The following is a 24932-nucleotide window of genomic DNA, read 5'->3' as shown; positions in this document are numbered from 1 at the left end:
TATATCATCTTCAGACAGTAGGTGTCACTGGATGCAGATATGGAGGCACATGTACTTAGCACACTATTCTCCCAGCCATTGTCAACTTCCATGACCAGAGCCATTACTTCTCAGTCAAGTAACTCCTCAACTGGAGTTCACACCACTTGCCAACAGCACTCGTCCAAGGGCTATCCATGCTCCACAACACTTAACTTTGGCTATCTGACGGGAACTTATGTTACCACTGTGGCAAAGCCATTGGCCATATTTATGTAGCATAATTAGAAATTAAGCTACTAGAACTCCAGCCTGCCCGGCTAGCCACGTGGTCTAATGCACTGCTTCCCATGCGGGAAGGTATGCCGGTCCCCGGTACGAATCCACCTGGCGGATTAGTGTTGAGGTCCGGTGTGCCAGCCAGCCTGTGGATGGTTTTTAAGGCCATTTTCCATCTACCTCGGTGAATGTGGGTTGGTTCCCCCTATTCTGCCTCAGTTACACTATGTCAGTGATTGCTGTGCAAACACTGTCTCCACGTATGCGTACACCATAATTACTCTACCATGCAAACATTTGGGGTTATACTTCTCTGGTATGAGACGTTCCCATGAGGGTCCTCTTGGGGCCAAACCACACAATAATCCTGGGTTTGGTGTGGGGCAGTGGTGCGGTGGGTGGACTGCTGTGGCCTGTTGTGGGGTTGTGAAGTACTGAGGGCTACGGCAGGACGGTGCCACTCCGTCGTTTCTAGGGCTCCAGTTTAAATATACAATACCTAATACTGGAACTCCAATACAGGTTAGAAAATCTTAAATGTAATCTGCTTATGTTTAATGACCACTGGGTGTCCACTGATGAACTAAAATTAAGTGTACCAAATGAATATGAATGAGCAACAAGTCACTGTAGAACAAATCTAAAACATTGTGATGTATTTGTATTTATTAACAAAAAGTTGCAATTAAGTTATAATATTCCTTCCAATCCGATGCCCTTTATCCAACCAGTGCTGTATTGGGACTGGTATGGTGCTTCTCCTATTTTGCAGAGGTTGTATATAGGCTATTAGCTTAGCTCGTGTAGATTAGCTCACGTAGACTGTAAGTCTGCACTGAATTTATTGTTTTTCTTTAATCAAATTTTTATGTTATTCACATCATAACACCTAAACTTTTCATGCTAATTAGGCCATAGAAGCATGGCCTTTTCTGAATGTACTTACGACCAGAAAGCAATTCTGGTACTTGAAATCCAAGGTTTTTGTTAACCATGCCTTTTTCTTTCTTGCAGTGATATTTCCCTATAAACTTTCATCCTGTAACATACATTTCTTTCTAACTAACCAAGAAGTGAAATACCAATTTTTAAAGATTTAGTTTTAAAATTTTTTTAATATAGCAAAATATTTTCTTAAAAATTTTCATCCCATTTCACCTCCTTAAAGGTTGAAATTCCAAAAATGCTGAAACACACTGTTTTTATTTATGAGTGAGAAACCAAATGCCAATTTCTATTGCTCTTGCTTCAAAATTACCTTAATAGTGATGTATTTTCAAAAATCTTTTCATCCCCTATTTCATCCCATTAGGAGTGGAATTTTTAAAAACCCTTTCTTAAACAATGCCTACATTATACGATCCACATCCTCACCAAATTTTCAGTATCTATCCCCAGTGGATTGGGCTGGGTGGTGATGAATCAGTGAATCAGTCTCACCCTATTCCATCCCCATAGGGGCTGAATTTCCAAAGACAATGAAACACAATTTTTTGTCATTTTTAACTAAAAAGCCAAATATGAGTTTTCAAAGATCTAATTTTAAAAATGCTTACATAATAGAATATCTTTACAAAACATTTCATACCCCATTTCACCTTTATTCTTTCTTGTAGTGATATTTCCCTAGAAACTTTCATCCTGTAACATACATTTCTTTTTATCTAACCAAGAAGTAAAATACCAATTTTTAAAGATTTAGCTTTAACATTTTTTTTAATATAACAAAATATTTTCTTAAAAATTTCTTAAAAATTTTCATCCCATTTCACCCCCTCATAGGTTGAATTTCCAAAAACAATGAAATGAGTATTTTTTTAATTTGTAACAGAGAAACCAAACACAAATTTTCATAGATTTAGTTTCAAAAATGCTTGAATTATAAAATATTTCCATAAAAACTTTCCTCCCCTGTTTCACCCCCTTAGGCATTGAATTTTCAAAAAATAGTGAAACATGATTTTTTTTTACTTCTATCCAAGAAGCCAAATTCAAATTTTCATTGATTTAACATTATTTTCATGATGAAATATTTCCATAAAATATGCCATCCCTGATTTCATCCCCTTAGGGGTTGAATTTCCAAAAATATATAATGATGTAACTTACCAAACGAAAGCGTTGGTATGTTGACAGAAATAGATATATTTTTCCCACGTGGAATGTTTCCCTCTTACCAAACGAAAGCACTGGCAGGTTGATAGACACACAAACAAACACAAACATACACACAAAATTCAAGCTTTTGCAACCAACGGTTGCTTCATCAGGAAAGAGGGAAGGAGAGGGAAAGACGAAAGGATGTGGGTTTTGTAAAGGCTGCTTGTGTCTTGTGTATGTGCGGATGGATATGTGTGCTTGTGCGAGTGTATACCTGTCCTTTTTTCCCCCTAAGGTAAGTCTTTCTGCTCCCGGGATTGGAATGACTCCTTACCCTCTCCCTTAAAACCCACATCCTTTCGTCTTTCCCTCTCCTTCCCTCTTTCCTGATGAAGCAACCATTGGTCGAAAGTTTGAATTTTGTGTGTATGTTTGTGTTTGTTTATATATATATAGTCAAATACCAGTTTTCATAGATGTGGCTTTAAAAATACTTTAGTAGTTCTTTAATAATGATTTATTTTTAAAAAAATGTTACTTGTTGTTACATTCCCAGAGGGGTAACATTTCCCAAAATGCTCAAAAACATATCTCCTTATTTCTGACTGATAAACCAAATACCAATTTTCGTAGTTCTAGTTTCAAAATTGCCTTAACAGTGCAGTGACAGTTTTTAAAAAAATCTTTCATCCCCTACTTCATTGTCTAAGAGGTGGAATTTCAAAAAATACCTTCTTCAACAATGCCTACAGTGTAAGATCGACACCCGCTGTGCTGTACATTTCAAATTTCTGTCCTCTGTAGTTTGAGCTGAGCAATGATGAGTCAGTGAGTCATACAGTTGGGACATTGCCCTCTACATACAGACATTATTGTGAAGGGCCCAATACTATCAAGTATATTTTATAGCTATTATCAGTTCCTGCTGGGGCTGGAATCCCATGTATCCCTCATGTCTGCATCTAGCTTAATGGCTTGGTCATACGTGATGTTGTTACAAAGGTATTGTCTGGTATCGGGCTACTTGAAAGGTGAATGCCTGCTGGAGCAAATGGACCTTGATGGACGACAGAGAGCTGTGCACCACAGTGCTGTGCTCACCTAGTGAGTGCACCACTGTCTCACCATGTGAATACATGGCCAATAGTGTCCCTCACAGCATAAATACTGTGGCACCTCGCCTGTTCAGTCAGTCAAGTACTTTCTCTGATAGCATTCGTTACTATCTCCACTGTCCTTCTGACTACACATTAACAACTTTGCTTTGATATTGGTTTTTCTCTTTGGTCTTGATTTTGACTGTGGCTCATACCTCACCTGTTGACAGCACTGTGACGAAATTTCTCGGCACTTCATTGTTGCGTAGGCTGCTACTGACTTGCTCCTGTTGTGTTGTGTATGCTGTGTGGTCAGCCCTGTTGCTCGACTCCGGAGTGCGTTTTGAGTCTCGTCTGCAGACAGTCTTTGCACCTTGCATCATCATCATTTCTCTCCTGTTTTTATTACATGTGCACTGGTATCTGGCTACTCACTCATATAGTAATTGGTGATGAGAAAAAAGAAAGTTGTTTCGTAGCATGGAAGCAAATTGGTTAGCCTGCTCGAGCAACAGCAACAGCTGATGCACCAGCAACAGATACAGATGAACTTGTTACAAAAGCCACTTCAGCTCTTGGCAGACAAAAGTGGTTCAAATGGCTCTGAGCACTATGGGACTTAACGTCTAAGGTCATCAGTCCCCTAGAACTTAGAACTACTTAAACCTAACTAACCTAAGGACATCACACACACCCATGCCCAAGGCAGGATTCGAACCTGCAAATGTAGCGGTCATGCAGTTCCAGACTGTAGCGCCTAGAACCACTCGGCCACCCCGGCCGGCCTTGGCAGACAAACTTTGTGTGCAGGGGGCTGCTGCACCCCACAGACCAGTGTCCTCTACACTTGACACCACATTCTGTCCACCACTGTTTCCTCATTTCAGTGATGCTACAGAGAACTGGGACAAATGTTTGCATCAACTGTAGCAACATTCCACAATGTTTTAAGTTATAGATGATTTACTGCAGCGATCACTCTTTGTGTCTTGGGCATTTCCGGACACTTTTTTTCTCCTCTGAAAATTGGCGCTTCTCTCTGACATGTTACCCTCTCCTTTCAGGAGATGCGCATTCTGCTGACTAATTATTATTACTATCAGTACCATGTGGTTGCCTCCAGCCCAGAATTTCATCATTATCATAAACAGCCAGGATGGTCATACCACTTGTGAGTCACTGACTTGCAAGGACTCAGCCAAAAACATGATTTTACTTGCGTGAATCAAGGATGTAAGGTTTCCTATGCCATCTACTTGATTCGTGATGTGATGTTCCGCTGGTGCCTGACTCAGAGATTCACATGGCAGTGTTAAAACTGGATAACCCGCCGTTAGAGGGCATCGTGCTCGTCACTCAATTATGTGAAAGTGCACAGGTGGCTTACGAACAACCCATGGCAAAGCCACAAGTGGCGGCAGTTCTCACATCACCAAGTTCACCACCCCAGTGTCGTAAAGAGAGGATGACCACCATCTTGCAGCAATGTTGTCTTTCGTCTTTGTTTGATGTCCCAATGACTTCTTAGCCTCCAGTTGGCCCTCAACAGTGGCTACGGGAGCAGCTCCATTCGTGCCTGCAGTGTTTTTCCTCTCACTACTGAGCAGACTATCCATATTGCTGGGAGTCCTGTACACCCTGTGGCAAGGAGGGGCACCTCCCCTCAGTATGCCACAGTTGTACGACACACCCCCACCCGGTGCTATGATCACATCAGGACACAGAACACACATTGCAAAAAGCAGCCCTTCGTGCAGAAATTGTTTCTCGTGCTTCACATGTCTCAGCAGGATGTCCGTTTTCAGGTGGACACTGAGGCCACCCTCTCCTTGATCAATCAGTCAACTTATGACCGACTGGGTTCAATTGACTTGTCCTCGCTCTCATGCAATATGATGGCCTGTGGAGACAGTGCAATTCCTCTTCACAGGCAGCTCTCAATGCGTGAACTTCAGTTATGTTACTAGGCTTTCGACATTCTTTTTCGTCAACCTTCTGTCGGCTAACAACATTTTTGACCTTGGTGCCTTCATGGCATTTGAATTTTCTATCTCAGATGAAGTCAAGGTGATTTCCACTGTGGTCTCTTTCCAGGAACTGGATGACCTCTGAACAGCATTTTCACCTCTCTTTCAATCGGATTTGGGGTGTACTTCAGACTTTCTGGTGCTCATCAGCCTTTGGCCAGATGCCACACCTCATTTTTACCATGCCAGACCTTCCAGTGGGCTTATGGGCTGCTGTGAAGCAGGAACTCATTCATCTTCAGGCAGCTGGGACTGTAGAACCTGTCAAATCTAGTGCACAGGCCATGCCTCTAATCATAATTTGGAAGCTGAATGGGTCTCTTCGCTTGCATAGGGATTTCAAGGCGACCATCAATGCTCAGTCACAGGTAGAAGCCTATTCTATCCCCTGGCAAGACCTCCTCACCAAACTGGCTGGGGGGAGAATATTTTTGCAAGATTGACTTCACTGATGCGTACCTCCTGCTACCCTTAGATGAGACATCTCAGAACATTGTTGTCCTTAACATACTGTTTGGGTTGTATTACAAGCAACTACCCTTTGATACTTCCTGAGCCCCTGTAATATTCCAGTGATTTTTGGAACAGCTGATACAGCATATTCCATTTTCTGTCAATTACTTGGATGACCTTATTGTCACAGGATCCTCCTGTCAGGAGCATTTGGAAAACCTCTGCACCCTGTTCATTACCCTATGGAGAAGTGCAGATTTTTTTGGCCAGGAATGGAGTATTTGGGGCATTGGCTCTTTAAGAGGGAATCTGGCCTACTAATCAGAACATTGCCACCATCATTTCTTTACCTTGCCCAACAAACTTACCTGAATTACCTGGCATGTTCTACATCCTGGAGGACCTCCTCACTACCGATCAATTGGAATGAAAGTAAATCTAATCTAATCTAACCTAAGCGTTTTTGGGCTAGCTCACCTATTATGCTAAATTCTTGCCCAGGTGGCCCACATTGCACAACATCTCAATCAGCTACATAAAAAGGGTGTCTCTTACACCTGGACCCCTGCCTGTAACCAGACTTTTGTGAAACTGAAGACCATGCAGACACCCGCACCCTGCCTCACGCTCTATTCTACTGATTGCTCATCGGTTGTGGCAGACAGTGCATCTGCCTATGGTATTGGAGTGGTCTTAGCACTCAGGAATGTGGATGGTTCCCAACAGCCTATGGCATACGCATCCAAGACCCTGACCCCGGCACAAAGCAACTATTCCCAAATTGAAAAGGTCTTGGCAACAGTGTTCGCAGTAAAGAAATTTCATGTCTACCTTTTTGGGATGCAGTTTTCTCTAATTATGGATCACAAGCCATTGGCAACGTTATTTGGGGTGCATTTCAACCTCCCAGAATGGACATTATTTCTCAATCCCTACAATTATACTATCCGGTAAAATACGACAGCCCAGCATTCTAATGAGGACACATTGTCCATCTACTAGCTTGTCCAGACTCTGATTTCATCCAACAAGAAGTGCTCTGTTTCCACACTGATGCCAAAAGGCAACATACATTGTACAGCTTTCCCCTTACAACCATGTGTGTTGACACTGCGGAGCGCCAGAATCTCACCCTGCGACAGATCCATGACTGGCCCCATTATCTCTCACTCGTTGGTTGATGACAGAGCTCCACCTTCAGAAACAGATTTATCACTGACTCTCAGTTTTGGATATCTTTGGATACTGAGGTGGAGGCACATTGAGTGGTTATTCCGGCAGAATTGCATTGTCAGGTATTGAGTTTGCTCCACTGTCAAGACCTGCATGAAGACAGTGGCACACCACCAAGTGTACTGGCCCTGGATCAATGGCAATATCGAAAAGATGGCCTATAGTTCTGCAGCATGTGCCCAGCTCCAGGTAGCACCCTCTTAGTCCTTTGCCCCCTGGCCTTCTCCTTGCCTCCCTTGGGATTGCATCCATCTCAATTCTGCAGGCCCATCCAGGAGTTCTATGTGGTTGCTCATTATGGATGCTTCCAAGTTACCCTATGTTGTAGGCATGGCATCCAACACAACAGAGGTTACCCTTACTGTCTTATCTCAAGTTTTAGCCACCAAAGGTTTTCATTGCACATTGGTCTCTGATAGTAGCCCACAACTCACAGCCTTGGCCATCAAGGACTTCTATGTTGCCAATAGTATCCAACACATCTGTTGCTCTCTGTTCCACACTTCCTCCAATGGTGGAGCTGAACGTCTGGTCCAGACTTTTAACCAGCAGATGAAAAAGGCTATCAAATCCTCCACCATTATGGCAGCCCTTACTTTATTTTTGAGACTTATTGGCCCACACCAATTAACAATCAGAGCCATGCGGAGCTCCAGCCTCAGATCTTGCTTCATCTACCAACACCGTCGCCGTGGGAACCTCACTCTCATCCCTCCCAGCATTACACCGCTGGCATGGCAGTGTGGGCATGCTCTTATGGGAATGCTGAGGCTTGAATACCATCAACGGTAGTGTCCACAAACGGGCAACAATTTACATCAGAACAGGCTTGAGCGCCATCTCCACAACAATCTTCGGCGTCGAACACAAGCACCCACTCCACAGTCCCCAACTTCCACCGCCTTCTGGTGCCAGTGTGACACACTGACCAGAACCCTGGGCAGCTACCACGGACATCCTGTTGTTGCCTCAGCTCTCCCCTATAGCTTCCTGTGAATCAGTGGTCCTCCATGACATGCCCATCTGCAGCACTGTTCCAATGGACATTGGTGACTGCGCTTCTTCCACACGACCTAAAGTTGACAAGGCTGCACCTTCACCCGTACCTTCATTACACCTACCACGATACCGACCAGGACATTTCCGCCCGAATGAACCAGCTTCTGGGGAGAGGGATCTGGTATTGGGATGCTCAGAAGTTGAATGCCCACCGAAGGAAATGGACCACGATAGAGGTTAGAGGGTACTGTCGCTGCAGCGCTGCACTATCGTAATGAGTGCACCACCGTCTCACCAAGTGAATACACTAGCCAATAATGTCCCTCACAGCTGGCATAAATACTGCTGCACCTCGACCGCTCAATCAGTTGTGTACTTCATTTGACAGTGTTCATTACCATATCCACTGGACTACTGACTACTCATCGACAACTTTGTGTTGATATTGGTTGTGCTCTTTGATCTTGATTTTGATTGTGGTTCATACTTGACATGTTGACAACGTTGTCTTTAAAGTTAATTGCACTTGATTGTTGCATAGGTTACTAGTGACTTGGTCTTGTTGTATTGGGTCTGGTGTCTGGTCAGCCCTGCAGCTTGATTCCAGTGTGGGTTTGAGTCCCATCCACAGGCAGTCTCCCTGCCTTGCTTTGTCATTGTTTCTCTTCTGTTTTTCTGACATTGCACTGGTGTCTGTGCACCATACATCAGAGGCAGGACATGGAAACTAGCTGACTATTTACCTAGATGTATGTAGAAAACTGCCTAAAATCAGATCGAGGCTGACCAGAACACCAACCCTTGTAACTGATCCACTAGGTGCAACTCCTCTTGTCCTAGAAGCAGGCACCTTAACATGCTCAGGTATTTGGAAATTATAGATGTAAATGATCTATACATAGAAGCAAACTTTGAGGCAGCAGCAGTAGTGTTCTCAAAACTGGAAATAATGGCTGTGTCTCTATATCCTCCCCCTAACTACAAAGACAGAAACTCAGGAGAAACTGACAAAATTGTTCCTCAAGAACAAAATCTGCTAAGTGATAGGTTTAAAAGTATGACCATAAGATATTTACTAAATTTGTTAATTTTCAAGTTTTAATAATTAAATTATAAGCCCACTAGATTAACAGAATGGTTGGGTAACATGCTGTCAGGCTTCATTTAAACAGAGGGCAATCAAACACATTCATGTTCAGAAAAAACAGAACACCTTTTGGCTAGTATTCACAGGACATGTACGCATGTACATTAGTATGGTCTGCAGAAATGATCAGCATTTGAACCATATCGGCCTGCGGGTTCAAGGACAACTTCGATATCATGGTGCAACACCACCTACTGGTAAAATGTGCCTGTGGCTCTCGTCCCTATAAACCAAAGGTAATGGATCAGTGTGACTTGAGCAGATGTGCAGGATGCCTCGCAGACATAAGTGTGGACTGTACGGTCAAATCAGTGAGTTTAAAGAGGACACATTATTGGCATGAGAGAATGTGATGCATCCATCCACGAAATTGCTGCTCATGAGGGATGAAGTGTTTCACCAGCACAAAGGTGTGTGCAGAATGGTTCACAGGAAGTCATAGGACATGACAAGATGGGTCAAGTTGCGCCACCCATAACATCCTGAGAGGATCAACACCACATCCGAATGGCATTGTAGGACAGATCTGTGGCCTCCTCAGCTCTGGCGTAACAGTGTAACACATCATACACTATCAGGGTTGACAGTGTGTTGCTGTTTATTACGGCATCGGTTATGTGCACATCATCAACTTCTCCACCTACCTTTGATGAATGTGCAAAAACATCATTGGGGATAGGAATGGCAGCACATAGTGTTTCTGAACAGATCCAGGCTCTGCTTTTTTTTAAAAAAAAAAAAAAAAAAAGGGGGCATTGCAGTGACTGCATTCACACAAGACATAAAGTGCCAACTCAAGGTTTTATGGTGTGGGATACTATTGGGTAAAAACACAAATCAGGGCACTGTGGCCAGTATGACTTACTTGTTAATGAAGGTACATGCATACATAATAGGCTCCCTGATATGGGACTGGCTCGAAGACATCTTAAGTAGTAGAACCCAGTATGTTGTCCTTGATGGCAAGTGTTCATTGGAGACAGCAGTAACATCAGGAGTGCCCAGGGAAGTGTGATACGACCGTCGCTATTTTCTATATATTTGCAAATGATCTGACAGACAGGGTGGGCATCAGTCTGTGGTTGTTCACTGATGATGCTGTGGTGTACAGGAAGGTGTTGAAGATAAGTGACTGTAAGTTGATACAAGATGACTTAGACAAAACTTCTCATTGGTGTGACTAATGGTAGCTGGCTCTTAATGTAGAAAATAGTAAGACAATGCTCATGAGTGTAAAAAAAGAAACAAATCTGTAATGTTAGGTTGGAGTATTAGTAGTTTCCTGCTTGACATAGTCACATCATTTAAATATGTGGACATAATGCTGAGAAGCGATATGAAGTGGAATGAGCATGTGAGGATTGCGGCAGGGAAGGCGAATGGTCGACTTTGGTTTATTGGGAGGGTTGTAGGAAAGTACTGTTCATCTGTAAAGGAGACCCTATATAGGATACTAGTGTAACCTATTCTTGAGTACTGCTTGAGTGTTTGGAATCTGTACCACATCAGACTTAAAAGAGACATCGAAGCAATTCAGAGGCGAGCTGCTAGATTTGTTACTGGTAAGTTCAATCAGGATGCAAGTGTTACAGATATGCATCGGTAGCTCAAATGGGAATCCCTGAAGGGAAGAAGACATTCATTTCGGAGAACACTACTGAGAAAGTTTAGAGAACCGGCACTTGAAGCTGACTGCAGAACGATTCTATTGCTACCTACATATATTTCACATAGGGACCACAGAGATAAGATACAAGAAATTAGGGCTCATACAGAGGCATATAACAGTTATTTTTCCCTTTCTTTATCTGCAAGTGGAACAGGTAAGGAAACGACTAGATGTGGTACATGGTACCCTCTGCTATGCACCATATGGTGGCTCGCAGAGTTATGCATGTAGATGTAGATGAATGACATCGTGTGAGCCATGGTGATACCCTTTCTGCACAACACTCCAGATGTCATTTTTTAGCAAGACAATGCACGACCACTTGCTGCTGCATGTACACATGCCTTCTTGATGTCACAAGATGTCTGCCTTTTGCCCTGGCCCACCAGGTCATCAAACTTGCTGCAAATCAAAAATATGTGGGATATGGTGGAATAATGGGTGCAGTGCTGTGACCCAGTGCCCATCACCACCGATGAACTTTGGAACCAGATGAAAGCACTATGGATGCCATTCATGCCTTATATGCATCAATACCATCACGCAGTATGGAACAACTTATCATCTTTACAAATTAACTCAGCTAAAACACAGATTAAATTTAATAAACCTGAATAAACATTTCCTGCAGAATATAAAAGCAAACGAGTAAACAACTACATTCTTTAATGTTCTAATAGAAACCTTTGATGAAATCTGCCCAATACACTACAAGAATCACTGCAAAACAGAAACCCTCTACTACATCTAAAAGGCTGCAAGTTGGTACACTACAGCTACAGTAAATAATACAAGAATACTGATGGTCCTGTGCTATAAGAGATCATATCACAGTATAACGCTTATAACAAAATGAACAGAAAAGTAAAACAGCATTATATGAGGTCTGTTCAAAAAAATCTGGTACTTTGTTCACAACATTTTTCTCTGCTTTTCTTTTACTTATTATGCATGGTCTTCTTCAAAATACTCTCCTCTACAATTGATACATTACTGTCAATGTTGTTTCCACTTCTGAAAGTAGTCCTGGTATGCCTCTTGCTGGATTGTGCAAAGCGTCATATGCGAATTTTCTTTTATCTTGTCTATCATTTCAAGTCTTAATCCTTTCAATGAGGTTTTCAAGTTTGCAGCAGCCAGGTATGAAGAGTACAGATGATGAGGCACCATAGTGATTTCATTTTTTGGGCTCTTCACAGATTGCAAGGCAAAGGTCTTTCTAGTCTTGATTCATGAGCCATGGGGCAAACTTGGCAGCAACATGGTGCATTCCAAGATGCTGCATCAGGATTTCATGACATGATCTAACTGAAATGTTACATTCTTCTATAATCTCTCAGACAGTCAGTGTTCTATTGGCATGCACAATTTCGTTGACGTTCTTGACATAAGCGTCATTAGTAGATGTCAAAGGGCGTCCTGAAGGAGGGTCACCTTTGACTTCAGTCCAGCCATTTTTAAATCACATGAACCATATGTAACACCGAGTACTGGTTAAGCACTCATCACTGTATGTTTCCTGCTTCATTTGGTATGTCTATGTAAAGATTTCTTGAGAGTCATGCAAAATTTAGTGCAGACGCATCACCCCTCTCACTCTTCAACCTCTAAATTCACAAACTGAGTGACACAATGTTCTACTCAATACAGCACTGAACAATATCTAACAGCAATTACACATTTAACACAGATTTGTGCAAGAAAATATTGCACAGCTGTGGTGTTAACAGTCACATCTTAAAGACGTGTCAGTTTTGTTTACCTGCTTTGGACTGCCTTAACAGATGTGACATAAAAATGGTCTAATAACTTTTAGCATTGCACTTGGTAATGGCTTAAAAGCCGGAATAGACAGTACAGAAGATAAATATGGTATACACATTCAAATGATGGTTTAACTTTTTTAAAAAAAAATTGCATGACTGTGGCTCAACACCATCGAAAATATTTTTCCCTTGCTCGATATGTGAATGGAACAGGATAGAGGATTGATAATAATGGCCTGATATGTACATTTTAGTGATACTTGATATTTGAGCTCATAATTTTAATGCAATAAGTGATGACTGTAGTAATCAAACCTTCCAAACAGAACACAATGAAACATCCTAACAATGGTCACATTCTCACAGATAACAATAGAAGTTAGCATACAGTTTCTTTGTTGAAGTGTTCACCAACATCGGAATAAATATGGAGGCAGGAAACAATAAGGATACGAAAAAAAAAAAAAAATTGCAATTAAATAAGAAACACAAGGGTGTCCTCCTTACATTCATAATTAGACTTCTTGCCCACAAATAGTGGTGATGCAAGTAATGAACATGAGAAACACAAGCAGTTGGATACGTGAAGTTAATTCCAATTCTCCGATTCTGCTAGAGAAAATTATTATGTGTATTGGAAAGCTAATACCAATGCACTGTCACAAAAATAAACTGAAGGAACAAGTTACACTTACGCTGTTTTTTTTTTTTGTAAATACAGAAAACAATTAGGACTATCAAATAACTACTGGTTGAATACATCAACATTGTATTATGTTATCACCATGTCTATTAATGTTCTTGTTTTTAAAGAAAATAACAACAGGCAGCCTTACATATCAAAAAGGTTATGCAGCTTTACAAGATTTCACAATTAAAAGTAAGATTTCATCAAAGCAAAACTTCTCATGTATTACATACAGAAAAGTTTAGAATCTAATTTGCTTGATATCTTCAAGAATTAGCAGTTCATTTGTTGAATGTTACTTTATGATCATCACAAACAGAGAGAAAATATATTACCTAGGTCCTATGAACCTACTTTAATTGGCTTTTTTAAACTTAGAAGGCTTAAGGTTTTTTGACAATGTTTCTTCGTTTAGAAAGAGTGTAAGGCACAGCTTTCCAAACATGTTTGAAGATAGTAAGTTTAACATCCTATCAATGCTGGAGTCAGTTGAGAGCAGCTCAGATTTGGGCAACAATGGGGTATGAAAACAACTGCAGTCTATTCACCCAGATGTCTGCCTGAAGTAGTTTAAAGAAACCGTGTAAAACTTAAATCATCATTTCAACTGAAAAAGGCTATAATTCAGTGCTACTGATACGCATTTTCAAGTATGTCTTGAACATGAAGACTGTTAGCTGTATTCTTATGCTCAGATTAATGCAAATTGAAAAGTTTGGTTTCAATCTGTAGTTGCTTCTACTACATATTTGCTAACATATTTCTTAATATTTCTTTCTGAATTGGAAAAGTCAGAGCTCAGATTCTATGCTACATTGTAGGTACCTCAATAACTGGCTGAATAAATCAGTTCAAAAGTCAAAGGAAGAAAAGAAGAGACAACCTCAAGTACGGCAGTACCTAGTAATGTACTGTTGTACTGAATAATGACTGTGTTACTTTCATTACTGGACCCACCTGGATGGCCATGCACGTTAGCACACTACTTCTTGGATTTGAGGAGGCGGGACTAAATCTGCCCAGTGTATTAGTGATGAGAGCCAGTGTGCCGGTCAGGCTGAATATGGTTTTTACAAGGTTTTGCACATCTTCAAAGTGAATATCAGATGGTACCCATATCCCACTGGAATTCCCATCTGGCCATCCTGATTTGGGTTTTCTGTGGCTTCCCTAAATCGCTTAAGGCAAATACCAATTTCCTTCCCCATACTTCCCTAAGGGCATCTGACCACATTCTACCACAAATCCAAAAACTGACATGTCAACCCTATGAAGATATGGGAAAAACATCAGGAAAAAGGAGAAGGTGACTTTGTTTTCTCTATAGAGGAAATTTTGAAACCTGAGTTGCCAGTTAGAAGACTTTGTTCATACAAAATGTACAGAAGTTGTGGTCTGTTGACATCTTATTTTAATTTTGAAATACTGAAATGAATTATACATTTTTTTATTAAATAGGAATGGTTTACTGCTGTTTTCTCTAAAACTGAGAATATTAATAGCCTTGGCAATAATGTAATAACAGCATTTTAATTAAAGTCTGCTATATATTCCTATGCCAGAAACACATGACAAAATTAGTAATGAAAACCAGCTTTTTAAATTAGAAAAATAACTGTTAGGGGAAAAGCATATAACTGGGTTGAATTATATCTTGCTGAAAGGTAACAGTTTGTGGAAACAGAGTGGGAGAGAAATGCCACAGTTGTTAAACATAACTCAGCCTGACTGGAAGGTTGGGGGATGGCGAATGTTATCCCTCAAGAATCTGTTTGGTCTCGAAGGCAAAGAAGTGTAATGCCGTATTGTGGGTGCCAAGGGGTGGAGGGGGGGGGGGGGGCAATAGAGTATCAGCCCTGGATGATATATACGTTCGTTACAACACAATCTGAAGAGAAACACGAGTGCACAAAAAGTATATGAGGAATGAAAACAGTGTGTGTTCAGTACTAAGCAATATGTCATTATCAATTATTTGGGGAAAAAATGCATCATACAGATCCAAAGCATTTACAGTGACTTCTAAGTTTAAAAAAAAGCCACTTAAAGTAGGTTCTTAGGAACTAGGTAATATGTTTTGTCTCTATTTGTAATGATCATAAAGCAACATTCAACAAATGAACTGCAAATTCTTGAAGATGTATTGCAGTTGAAATGATGATTTAAGTTTTACATGATTTCTTTAAACTACTTCAGATTAATGCAAATTGAAAAGTTTGGTTTCAATCTGTAGTTGCTTCTATTACATATTTGCTAACATATTTCTTCATATTTCTTTCTGAATTGGAAAAGTCAGAGCTCAGATTCTATGCTACGTTGTAGGTACCTCAATAACTGCTTTCGAATAGGATGCAGCTGTTTTCATATCCCGTTGCTGCCCAACCTTAGCTGCTCTCAACTGACTCCATCAATGATAGGATGTTAAACTTTCTACCTTCAAACATATTATGAAAGCTGTGCCTTACCTCTCTTTCTAAACAAAGCAAGCTCCTCTAATTTTTTCTCACACACAAAGGGGAAAAAATGATTTAAACAATATATAAAATTATAAGCGTATGCTTCTGTGGCCATTGTCACATACAATAAAATTTTTCTGGGTTTGTGACCACATTGTCAATATATATAGAACTACCGATGTTTCAGTCCCTGTTGCAAGCGTCCTTCTGCAGGGTGTTGCTTGCAGTAGGGACTGAAATGTTGGTAGTTTTATATATATTGACAGTGCAATCACAAACATAGAAAAATTTTATTGAACATGTAAAATTGGTTACTGTCTGTCCATTACAGCTACATATTTTACTTAGCTAATTACAAACCAGACACAGCTACTGTTCAGATGCAAGAAGGAGCTGAATCACAATCTGCCCGCTAGTCCAGATTTAATGTACTGGTGTGATATTTGCAAGTGGATCATACAATAGGTATAGTTTCTTTAATAGTGTTGTGATCAGTTTTTTTGCTTTCTCAAAGATCCTTCGTTACCTACCATGTATGTTTGCACTGCTTACAACTTTAAACTGCATTTTTGGTCAATGATAGCAGATTCAGAGAGCACTTCTACCAGAATAGCAAAGAAGAGTGCATGCATAAGCAAAATCAGGACTGTTATGGGGCTGAGTTATTTCTTTACTTCCAGAACAGTGGCTCCCAACGTCCAGGTAACCACCCCCTGAGGAGTGAAATGAATTTTTGTAATGGGTAAGAATGAAAAGATTCAATTGAGTTTTGGTCACAAGACTAAATTATTTTCAAATGATCATTACTGTCATCCCTATTTCATTATGTACTACTGATTACATAACTTACCAATAATCACATTTTTTTATTTCAAATACTAGCATTGACATATGTGGTGGAGATGATAGTTTGTAAAACAAATGTATAAACATCTTCCTCTCAAAGTTCACTCATTATGCAGAAAACTTTGTACTTTGTACAAAGAAAAATTGAGAGATATCTATCACATATGCTTGAATATCTCATGAAAATTCCTTCTCAAAGTTGTAGGTAGTCCCACAACAGACCAAAATTTTCTTCATTATTCACTTTGCAACAGTAAGTGAACTGACTGACAGCGCAACACAACAGTAACCATGTAATAGCTGTGCTACACTGCTGCACAGTTTACACATTAATTATTATTATTAGTGGCTGTGCTCAGACACAAATCTTTGGCAGCCTGAAGACTTTCAATTTTTGCCAGTTGAATAATGAGTTCTGCAATCAAGTGATTTACAAACAGAATGTAACCTATAGTACACACATTTTAACTTCGTTAATTTCAAATGCTGGTGCAGGGTGTGGATGAAGCAAGTGTTACTAGGGAGAGGAGTGGTGCAGAGGAAGCATGCTGTGTAACAAGTATCTAGCCTCAATGTAGACAGTTAACTTCCTTTGTTGAGGAAGAGTTGTAGCTGACATTTGTGACACACTGAGAACTTGTTCATCATTCCATTAAAAAAAAGGTTGTTAGCAATTAACAGTATAAATTGTCTCATTAGTATGTTGTTTAATAAAACAATTATAAAATGGAATACGTTATCACACCTTCCATCATTTCAAAAATACAGTAAAAATGTTCAAAGAAAATCCTTTTTCTCATTCTAGAGTTTAGTTGGGCACAAACGTTGATGATGGGCATAAGGGGGGAGGGGGGGGGGGGGAACGCAGAGGGAGGGGAGAAAGACGGAAGATCTGACTGCATTGAGGGGTACCGGTAATGGTCTAAGAAAGGTTGGAAACCACTATTGTAGAAAAGTCGGGATGACAACAATTCACAACCAAGTGTGTCCATACCTGTGGTCACGGGGGACGCCCCTCCCTTAGCTCTCACGAAGGGGAAATATACAGCTTAATCGGGTATCTTTGTTTCAAGAAAATGGTAATATATATATATATATAATAGAGGGAAACATTCCACGTGGGAAAAATATATTTAAAAAGAAAGATGATGAGACTTACCAAACAAAAGCGCTGGCAGGTCGATAGACACACAAACAAACACAAACATACACACAACCCGGGATTGGAATGACTCCTTACCCTTAAAACCCATATCCTTTTGTCTTTCCTGACGAGGCAACCGTTGGTTGCGAAAGCTAGATTTTGTGTGTATGTTTGTGTTTGTTTGTGTGTCTATCGACCAGCCAGCGCTTTTGTTTGGTAAGTCTCATCATCTTTCTTTTTATATATATATATATATAGGTTTACCCAAATTGTTAACAGGGTAGGAATTGGAATGTTTATGGCAACTTCCAAGTCGCCATTCGTCTTGTAATGTGAAGCCAGACTTGGTGGGTTAGACCATTTTCAAATGATGTCATACAGTTTTAAATAGATGCTATGCACAGTTGCAGAAAAAGTTTTGCTCACATTTAATATACTAACCCCTGCTGTTACGAATTATAAACGACGATCTATAGTCCATATTTATAGGATAAGAGAACATAGTCCGTCACTATCATTTATCCAAAATATTATACCCGTGCCCAATGAGACTTGCTAATACCGGTTCTCTAAAGAGGAAGCAGATATGGTACAGGTACGTACATATCTGGCAGAATAACAGATGACAGTGACTAGCAACTAAAAGAAATGTGGCATTAACAAAAATAATCATTTTCAAAGGTTTGTTTCTACAATTTTCGCCATATTGTTTCCTTCCGATTTGTTCAATCCTAGCGTTCTCAGAGGAATAGTTGAAAATCATATGGTGATCGGCCTGGTTTCAGCCCATGTGAAAGTCTTAAATGCAGAGTAGTAAAGCTTTCCTATGTTTATTTATTTATTTTGATCCAACATCAACTGATTACAAAAAAAGGTTTTTTTTGTTCCAGTCTTCTGGATAAGTCAGAGCCTTACTTACTAGGGTTACATATTATTGGCTGGCACTTTTATCTACACAACTTTTTCTAAATTTAGGTGAGAGAACAGAATTACATATATGGGCTATACATAAAATTGTTATTGCCATACTTAGTTTAAGGAATCTACAGTTTGTGACATAGTATTCATATCTGACATTCAAATGTTTACAGTTTGTGACACAGTCTAAGATCAGAGATTACATATATTTTTAGATAGATGTCTTCCATCATACAAGTTTACTAAATCTAGAAACTCATCCATTGAATATACAGGATTGTAAAGGAGCCATAATTTTAATTTAGATTTTAGTTTTGTAATGGGCAATTTGGATATACTAGGATGGAAGCAATTCAGTAGTTTTATGCCTCCATAATGAGGGCTTTTCTCATAAAGTGTTGTTCTATGAGCGATGATGTGAGGTCTCTCTTTACCTCTAGTATTGTGATCGTGTATTTCTTTGTTAAGTGTTTTGTTACTGTTTACTGCCATAATGATTATCTTCAGCACATACAGGTTATGAACAGTTAGTATTTTAAATTCTTTAAACAAATTTCTGCAGGACTCCCTGGCACATTTCTTTCCCATAATTCTAAGTGCCTTCTTTTGAAAGATAAGTACACTTTTCATATTACCTTTACTGCTGGATCCCCATACCTCTATACCATCGCTTAGATGGGATTCAAACAGTGCAAAATATATTTGCCTCAGAGTGGTGATGTTACAAAAAGGTGTCAGTTTTCTTAGGATATATATGGTAGTACTTAACTTTTTGCAAATATCATTCACATGATCAGACCAGTTTAACTCCGCATCAAGTGGCAGGCCAAGAAATTTGGTCGAGTATTGTTTTTTAACATATTCGTCACCCATTAAGATTTGGTTTCATGAGTTTTTTGCCTCCCAAGATCAAATTCAATACAGGCAGGTTTATTTGTGTTTAATTTTAGTTTGTTTTCATTAAAATACTGCAGAATTAAGCCTGCTGCAGTATTGGATTCCACTTCGAGCTGCGAATAGCTTGGATTGCAGCATATTAACGTGGTATCATCTGCATATAAGATAGCTGTTGCATGGTTTATTATGGACTGAATATCATTAACATAAATAATAAAAAGAAGTGGTCCTAATATTGATCCCTGTGGAATACCAAAATTGATGTCAGTGGTGTTTGATTTGTATGCTCCCTCTGTAGTGCTAATAGACACAAACTGCTTCCTATTTGTCAAGTAGGACCTCATCAGATTATGGGCTGTGCCTCGAATGCCATAGTTCCACAGTTTGTCCAGCAATATGGTCGTATCAACACAGTCAAATGCTTTTTGTAAGTCCAGAAAGATGCCACATACATGTTCTTTATTATCTATTGCTTGAGTGACACTTTCCATTAAGTTGGATGCTGCTGTAATAGTGGATGACCCCTTGACAAACCCATACTGCCCCTTAGAAATCACTTTTTTACATGCCAGGAAGTTCCAGATTCTTATGTATATTACTTTCTCAAAGATTTTAGATATTATTGGAAGAACAGAAATGGGTTGAAAGTTTTCTACAAGATTTCTGTTACCTTTTTTAAAAATAGGCACAACTTGAGCAATTTTCAACTCATCTGGAAATAGACCATCTTCCATATGAGAGTTGATAACTGTTGATAAAGGTGATGCAATTTTATGTATAAATTTCTTAAGAGTGTCCAGACTAAGACCATCATATCCTGCTGCATGGGAATTCTTAAAGCTACTCACTATTTTAATTATTTCTTCTTTACTTGTTGGCAACAAAAATATACTTCCTGACACTGGTGTTCCTCTAAATTTGTATTTATGATTTTTAAGCTGATTGTTTATGCTGGAGGCAACAGAGGCAAAATAATTGTTAAATAGATCTGCTATCTTATTCTGATCAGTTTCTATTGTGCCATTTATCAGCAAGTGATTTTCAGCTGTATGTTTCTCAGATTTACCTATTTCTCTATTTACTAGTGACCATGATGTTTTGAAGATATTATTTGAGCTCTGAATGACACTTTCTAAATGTTTCTGTTTTTCTGAAATTAGGAGGTCTACATAGTATTTCTGATACTTTTTGAACTCTTCTTTTAATTTTTTATTGCTCAAGTCATTTAACATAGCATACTCATACCATCTTAGTTTTTCTCTAGCCTCAGTGACTGAACTTGATATCCAGTTTCGGGTTACAGCATGTGACTGAATTCTCTTTTTTATTAATGGGCAGGCTTGGTTAATAATGTAGAATAGTTCACTTGAGAATTTGCTGTAACTATGAAGTGTCATTAGAACACTGTTTCAATCCACATTCCTTAGCATATTATTCAAATGAGTTATACTTTGGTCTGTATTCATTCTAACATATCTATAGCAACTGTGTGTGGGAACCTTTTTTATGTGCACACTTAGTTCTACTGCATGGTGGTCTGACAAAGCACTTATAATAACAGAAGATGTAAGATCGTAAAGACGAATCCCAGTGATTATGTTATCTATTGCAGACTGGCATGTTTAAGTCTCCCTGGTTGCAGTTTTTATCAGGTATCTTAAATTATATTCAAGCAGAGTATTCTTGAATTGTCTAGTGTGTAACTTATCTGCTAATACATTTATGTTGAAGTCTCCTATAATTACTAACTTGTTCAGGTGTGATATAAAAACATTCTCTATCATGTCACAAAACTTTGTTAAGAAAACTTCGAAGTTTCCACATGGCGGTCTGCATAAACATATAACATAAATTTCATCATTTGGTACCTTTATACGTGCTGCACATAATTCAGTTGTTCCTTCTAATGAATATTACTTACATTTACAGAATTATAATCAAATGTGCTTTTTACATACAATGACACACCCCCACCTCTGATAGTAGATCTGCAAAACTTATTAGCTAGTACCATGTTTAGAGGTTTAAAAAGTTCTAATTTGGCATCAGATAGCCAGTGTTCACTAATACCAAGCACATCAGGCATAATTTCATTTACATACAAACACGTCTAATTGTTCATACTTCGTGCTCAAGCCCTGTACATTCTGGTGGATTATTTTAAAGTTGTAAATACCTTGTTGTATATTTCTCTGCTTTACTGACTTAAATAAGCTCATATCGCAGTTTCTCTTGTGGGCTTCCTCCTCTTTCTGGTTTCCACTAAAAAATCATTTAGATGGGATGGAGGCACTGGCTTCCGTCTGCTGTCTGAAGTTTTTTTAGTTGACAGTACTGGTTCTGCTAATGTTGGAGTTGATTCTGCTGCTATTGTAGATGGTTCTGCTGTTGCTGATGATGGTTCTGTTGCTTTTGCTGTTAATTTTCCTGCTGGTATTAGGGCTGGCTCTGTAGTTGATGGAGCTGTTACTGCATTTGTTGTTGTTAGTGTAACTGTTCTTGATGTTTTTACTACTTTTGGTGGAGTTGGTCCAGCTACCACTGATTCTGTTGCCACTGCTGGTACCCGAGGTGGCTCTGCTGTTGATGTAGCTGCCTTTGTTGTTGCTGCTGTGATTGTTTCTGGCGCTTTTAACATTTTTTGTGGGAATACTTCTGCTGGTGCTTGCTTTAAAACTGTTGGAGCTAATGGTAATGACATGCTGTCACTGTGTTTGCTCAGTCTCTCTAACATTTCGCTGATTTTCCCACACAAACGTTTCTTGCCCTTTTTTGTTCAGATGCATCCCATGTTTCGTGAAGTAGCCTCTCTTAAGAAAATCTGCACAAAGAAAGTTTGTATTTGGATACATTTTGCATATTGCCTGAAATTGTGAGTTGGCTTCCCTAATTTCAGCGTTTACACACGAAGTGGGGATAAGGTCATGTCTACAAGGAATGGTAGTGACAATCACGTTCTGATTCTTAGTACCGTCCAGAAATTTCCTTAAGTTGCGCACAGCATTCAGTAACTCATTGCTGTACCCATCATTGGCGCCTCTAATTAATTTATATATCGATAAGATTGCCTTTAAATAGACTTTTGCAAGAATTAAAGATACACGTTACTGCATGGCGGAGTGACATTTAGCGGAGATAGTTTTCAAGTCAAAGAAAACTTTTTTCCCCTTTCAGTCCGTGAATTAATTAGTGAAACTTTCTGAAATCCACAAGAAAGCGCGATGTACACGATAGACTTGAATAAAGACTTACCTTAGCAGTAGCTATAGGCCTAACACTACCGGTACCCGTCTGACATGTTGCGCATTGTTCAGGTTTCAGCTCGATCGTCAGACGATGGACATTTGAGAGCTCCTAGTCAATTTCATTAACAAAGGGTTACGTCAAATGTGGAATACAGCAGCTACTATTTGTTTTATGATTATCGTTGAAACACCTGATACTTCTGTTCTAATATACCACTCGCTTACCCTTTCACATATTTTATAATCGGTAAACACACAGTTTCGATTACTAAATGATTCAGTATGACGCAAAAACGTTCCAGGACTGACGCCAGCACATCTTTTTTAATGCCAGTTATAGTTGTTTAGAAGCGTGTCTGATTCAGTGATACAAGCGGTGCGTGTTGCATGAGAATAACAATTCTATTTAACTATACCTCAGATGGTGGTTTCTTCTCCGGATGCCTAGTCACCAACACTGGATTGTCGTATTTCACTAATGTAGTCGGATATGATACAACTTTTTCTGCCATTTCGGAAAAATTACAGTAAATAATGCATTGCTCACTCAAACGATGAATAACTATTTATGTGTTTCCTTGACAACGAACATTCGGCGAATCCTCCCGAGACCTCGGATTCAGAGAAATTTTTTGTCAGAAGTGTTGGGTGAAAAAAGGCATGCAGACAGAGTCGCTTTGCAGTGACGAGCTTCTGATGATAAATTTTGTTATTATCGATTCATTCTCAAACTCTACGAGGTCAATGGCTTTTCTCATTTTCTTTCTATGTATATTTTTAGAAGTGACGTGGATGGATAAAGGAGAATACGGTATACAAGAATTTGTCCCTGTTCTACCTCAGTAATTTATTACGTTTCAGACAAATGAGCTCTCTGAAATTACGAGTCTCTCATCTATATTAATAACAGGGAATTCCCGATGTTGTTCTTTTCAGTCCAACTATAAGTTGATCCCTGCTAAGAAAAAACCGCGCCATGTCCGGGATCATGGCTACTAGTTTAGGAAGTGACATCAAAACGACGTGTTGATGTCCAGCAGCACGTTTCCAGTAAGTCAAGTGTTACACTGACACAAGCTTCTCCCTTGGGCAAGTGTGAACACTGAAATCGCAACATGTTCGCAGAAGAAACAGCTAAATATGCCGCACACAGCAATTTAAGTTGTTCTCTTAGGTTCTACCTAAGCACACTTTCAGAATTCACAACACATTCGGAAACAGACAACCCTATACATGTGACAAGGAAGAATTTGAATGTTATGAATGCTAGTTTCACTCACAGCGGTTTAAGCTGCCCCCCTATATTTCTGACTAAACACACCCTCTGAAATCGCAACATACGGTATTCGGAAATAAATAGTCAAATATTTGTGACAAGCAGGGAATATAAATTTCATTACTGTGACTGAAGTTCGTGCCTAACCACACCCTCGGAAGTCGCGACATATTAGGAAAAAGACCATTATTTGTCACAAGTAGAAATACAAACGTCGTTACTGATTGTTTCACTTGCAGCAATTTCATCCTTCATGTATTAATGAGGCAAAGATCAGAGCGTACTCTTATATGTAACATCAAACATTGCAGAACTTACTTGTATTACTTTAGCGAGAAAGTCTGAAAATCTGATACAAAAATGAAGAAAATCGGCATAACCACAGTCATGTGGTCTCTCAGACCCCTAGAAAGCTGGAGACAAGCATAATTTATTTTCAGGGAAGCACGCCTCCTTTCGATTCTCAGTAGCTGTAGAGTCGGAACTGTCCACATGCCTTCATTATCTGAACGATCCGAAAATTGCTGAAATAGTCGGGTAGTGGCTGGAGGACGATATTAAAAACTGTGATGTGATTGTGATACTAATATAATTGGTAGCCAGCACAACAGCTTACCTTAGCAGAGTGAAGTTTCAGACATAGATGATTCGTGCTCTGCGCAAAACAGTGACAACAATATCAACATTGCCGAAATTCAACAATCTCAAAACAG

At 39.5% G+C, this 24932-nt stretch overlaps 1 protein-coding gene across 1 annotated transcript in view; it reads right to left on the bottom strand.

The window, feature by feature from the left end:
• Positions 1-23515, bottom strand: part of LOC126185438 (33 kDa inner dynein arm light chain, axonemal) — a 58348-nt gene extending 34833 nt beyond the window's left edge. Inside the window, exon 1 of the mRNA XM_049928130.1 lies at positions 23360-23515. Coding sequence (XP_049784087.1) covers positions 23360-23455 — 96 coding nt within the window. The 5' untranslated portion in view covers positions 23456-23515. The remainder of the gene's footprint in view (positions 1-23359) is intronic.
• Positions 23516-24932: the final 1417 nt, after the last annotated feature.

This window comes from Schistocerca cancellata, chromosome 1 (assembly GCF_023864275.1).
Source record: "Schistocerca cancellata isolate TAMUIC-IGC-003103 chromosome 1, iqSchCanc2.1, whole genome shotgun sequence".
NCBI classification, from domain to species: domain Eukaryota; kingdom Metazoa; phylum Arthropoda; class Insecta; order Orthoptera; family Acrididae; genus Schistocerca; species Schistocerca cancellata.
This window is presented reverse-complemented; position numbering and strand designations above follow the sequence as displayed.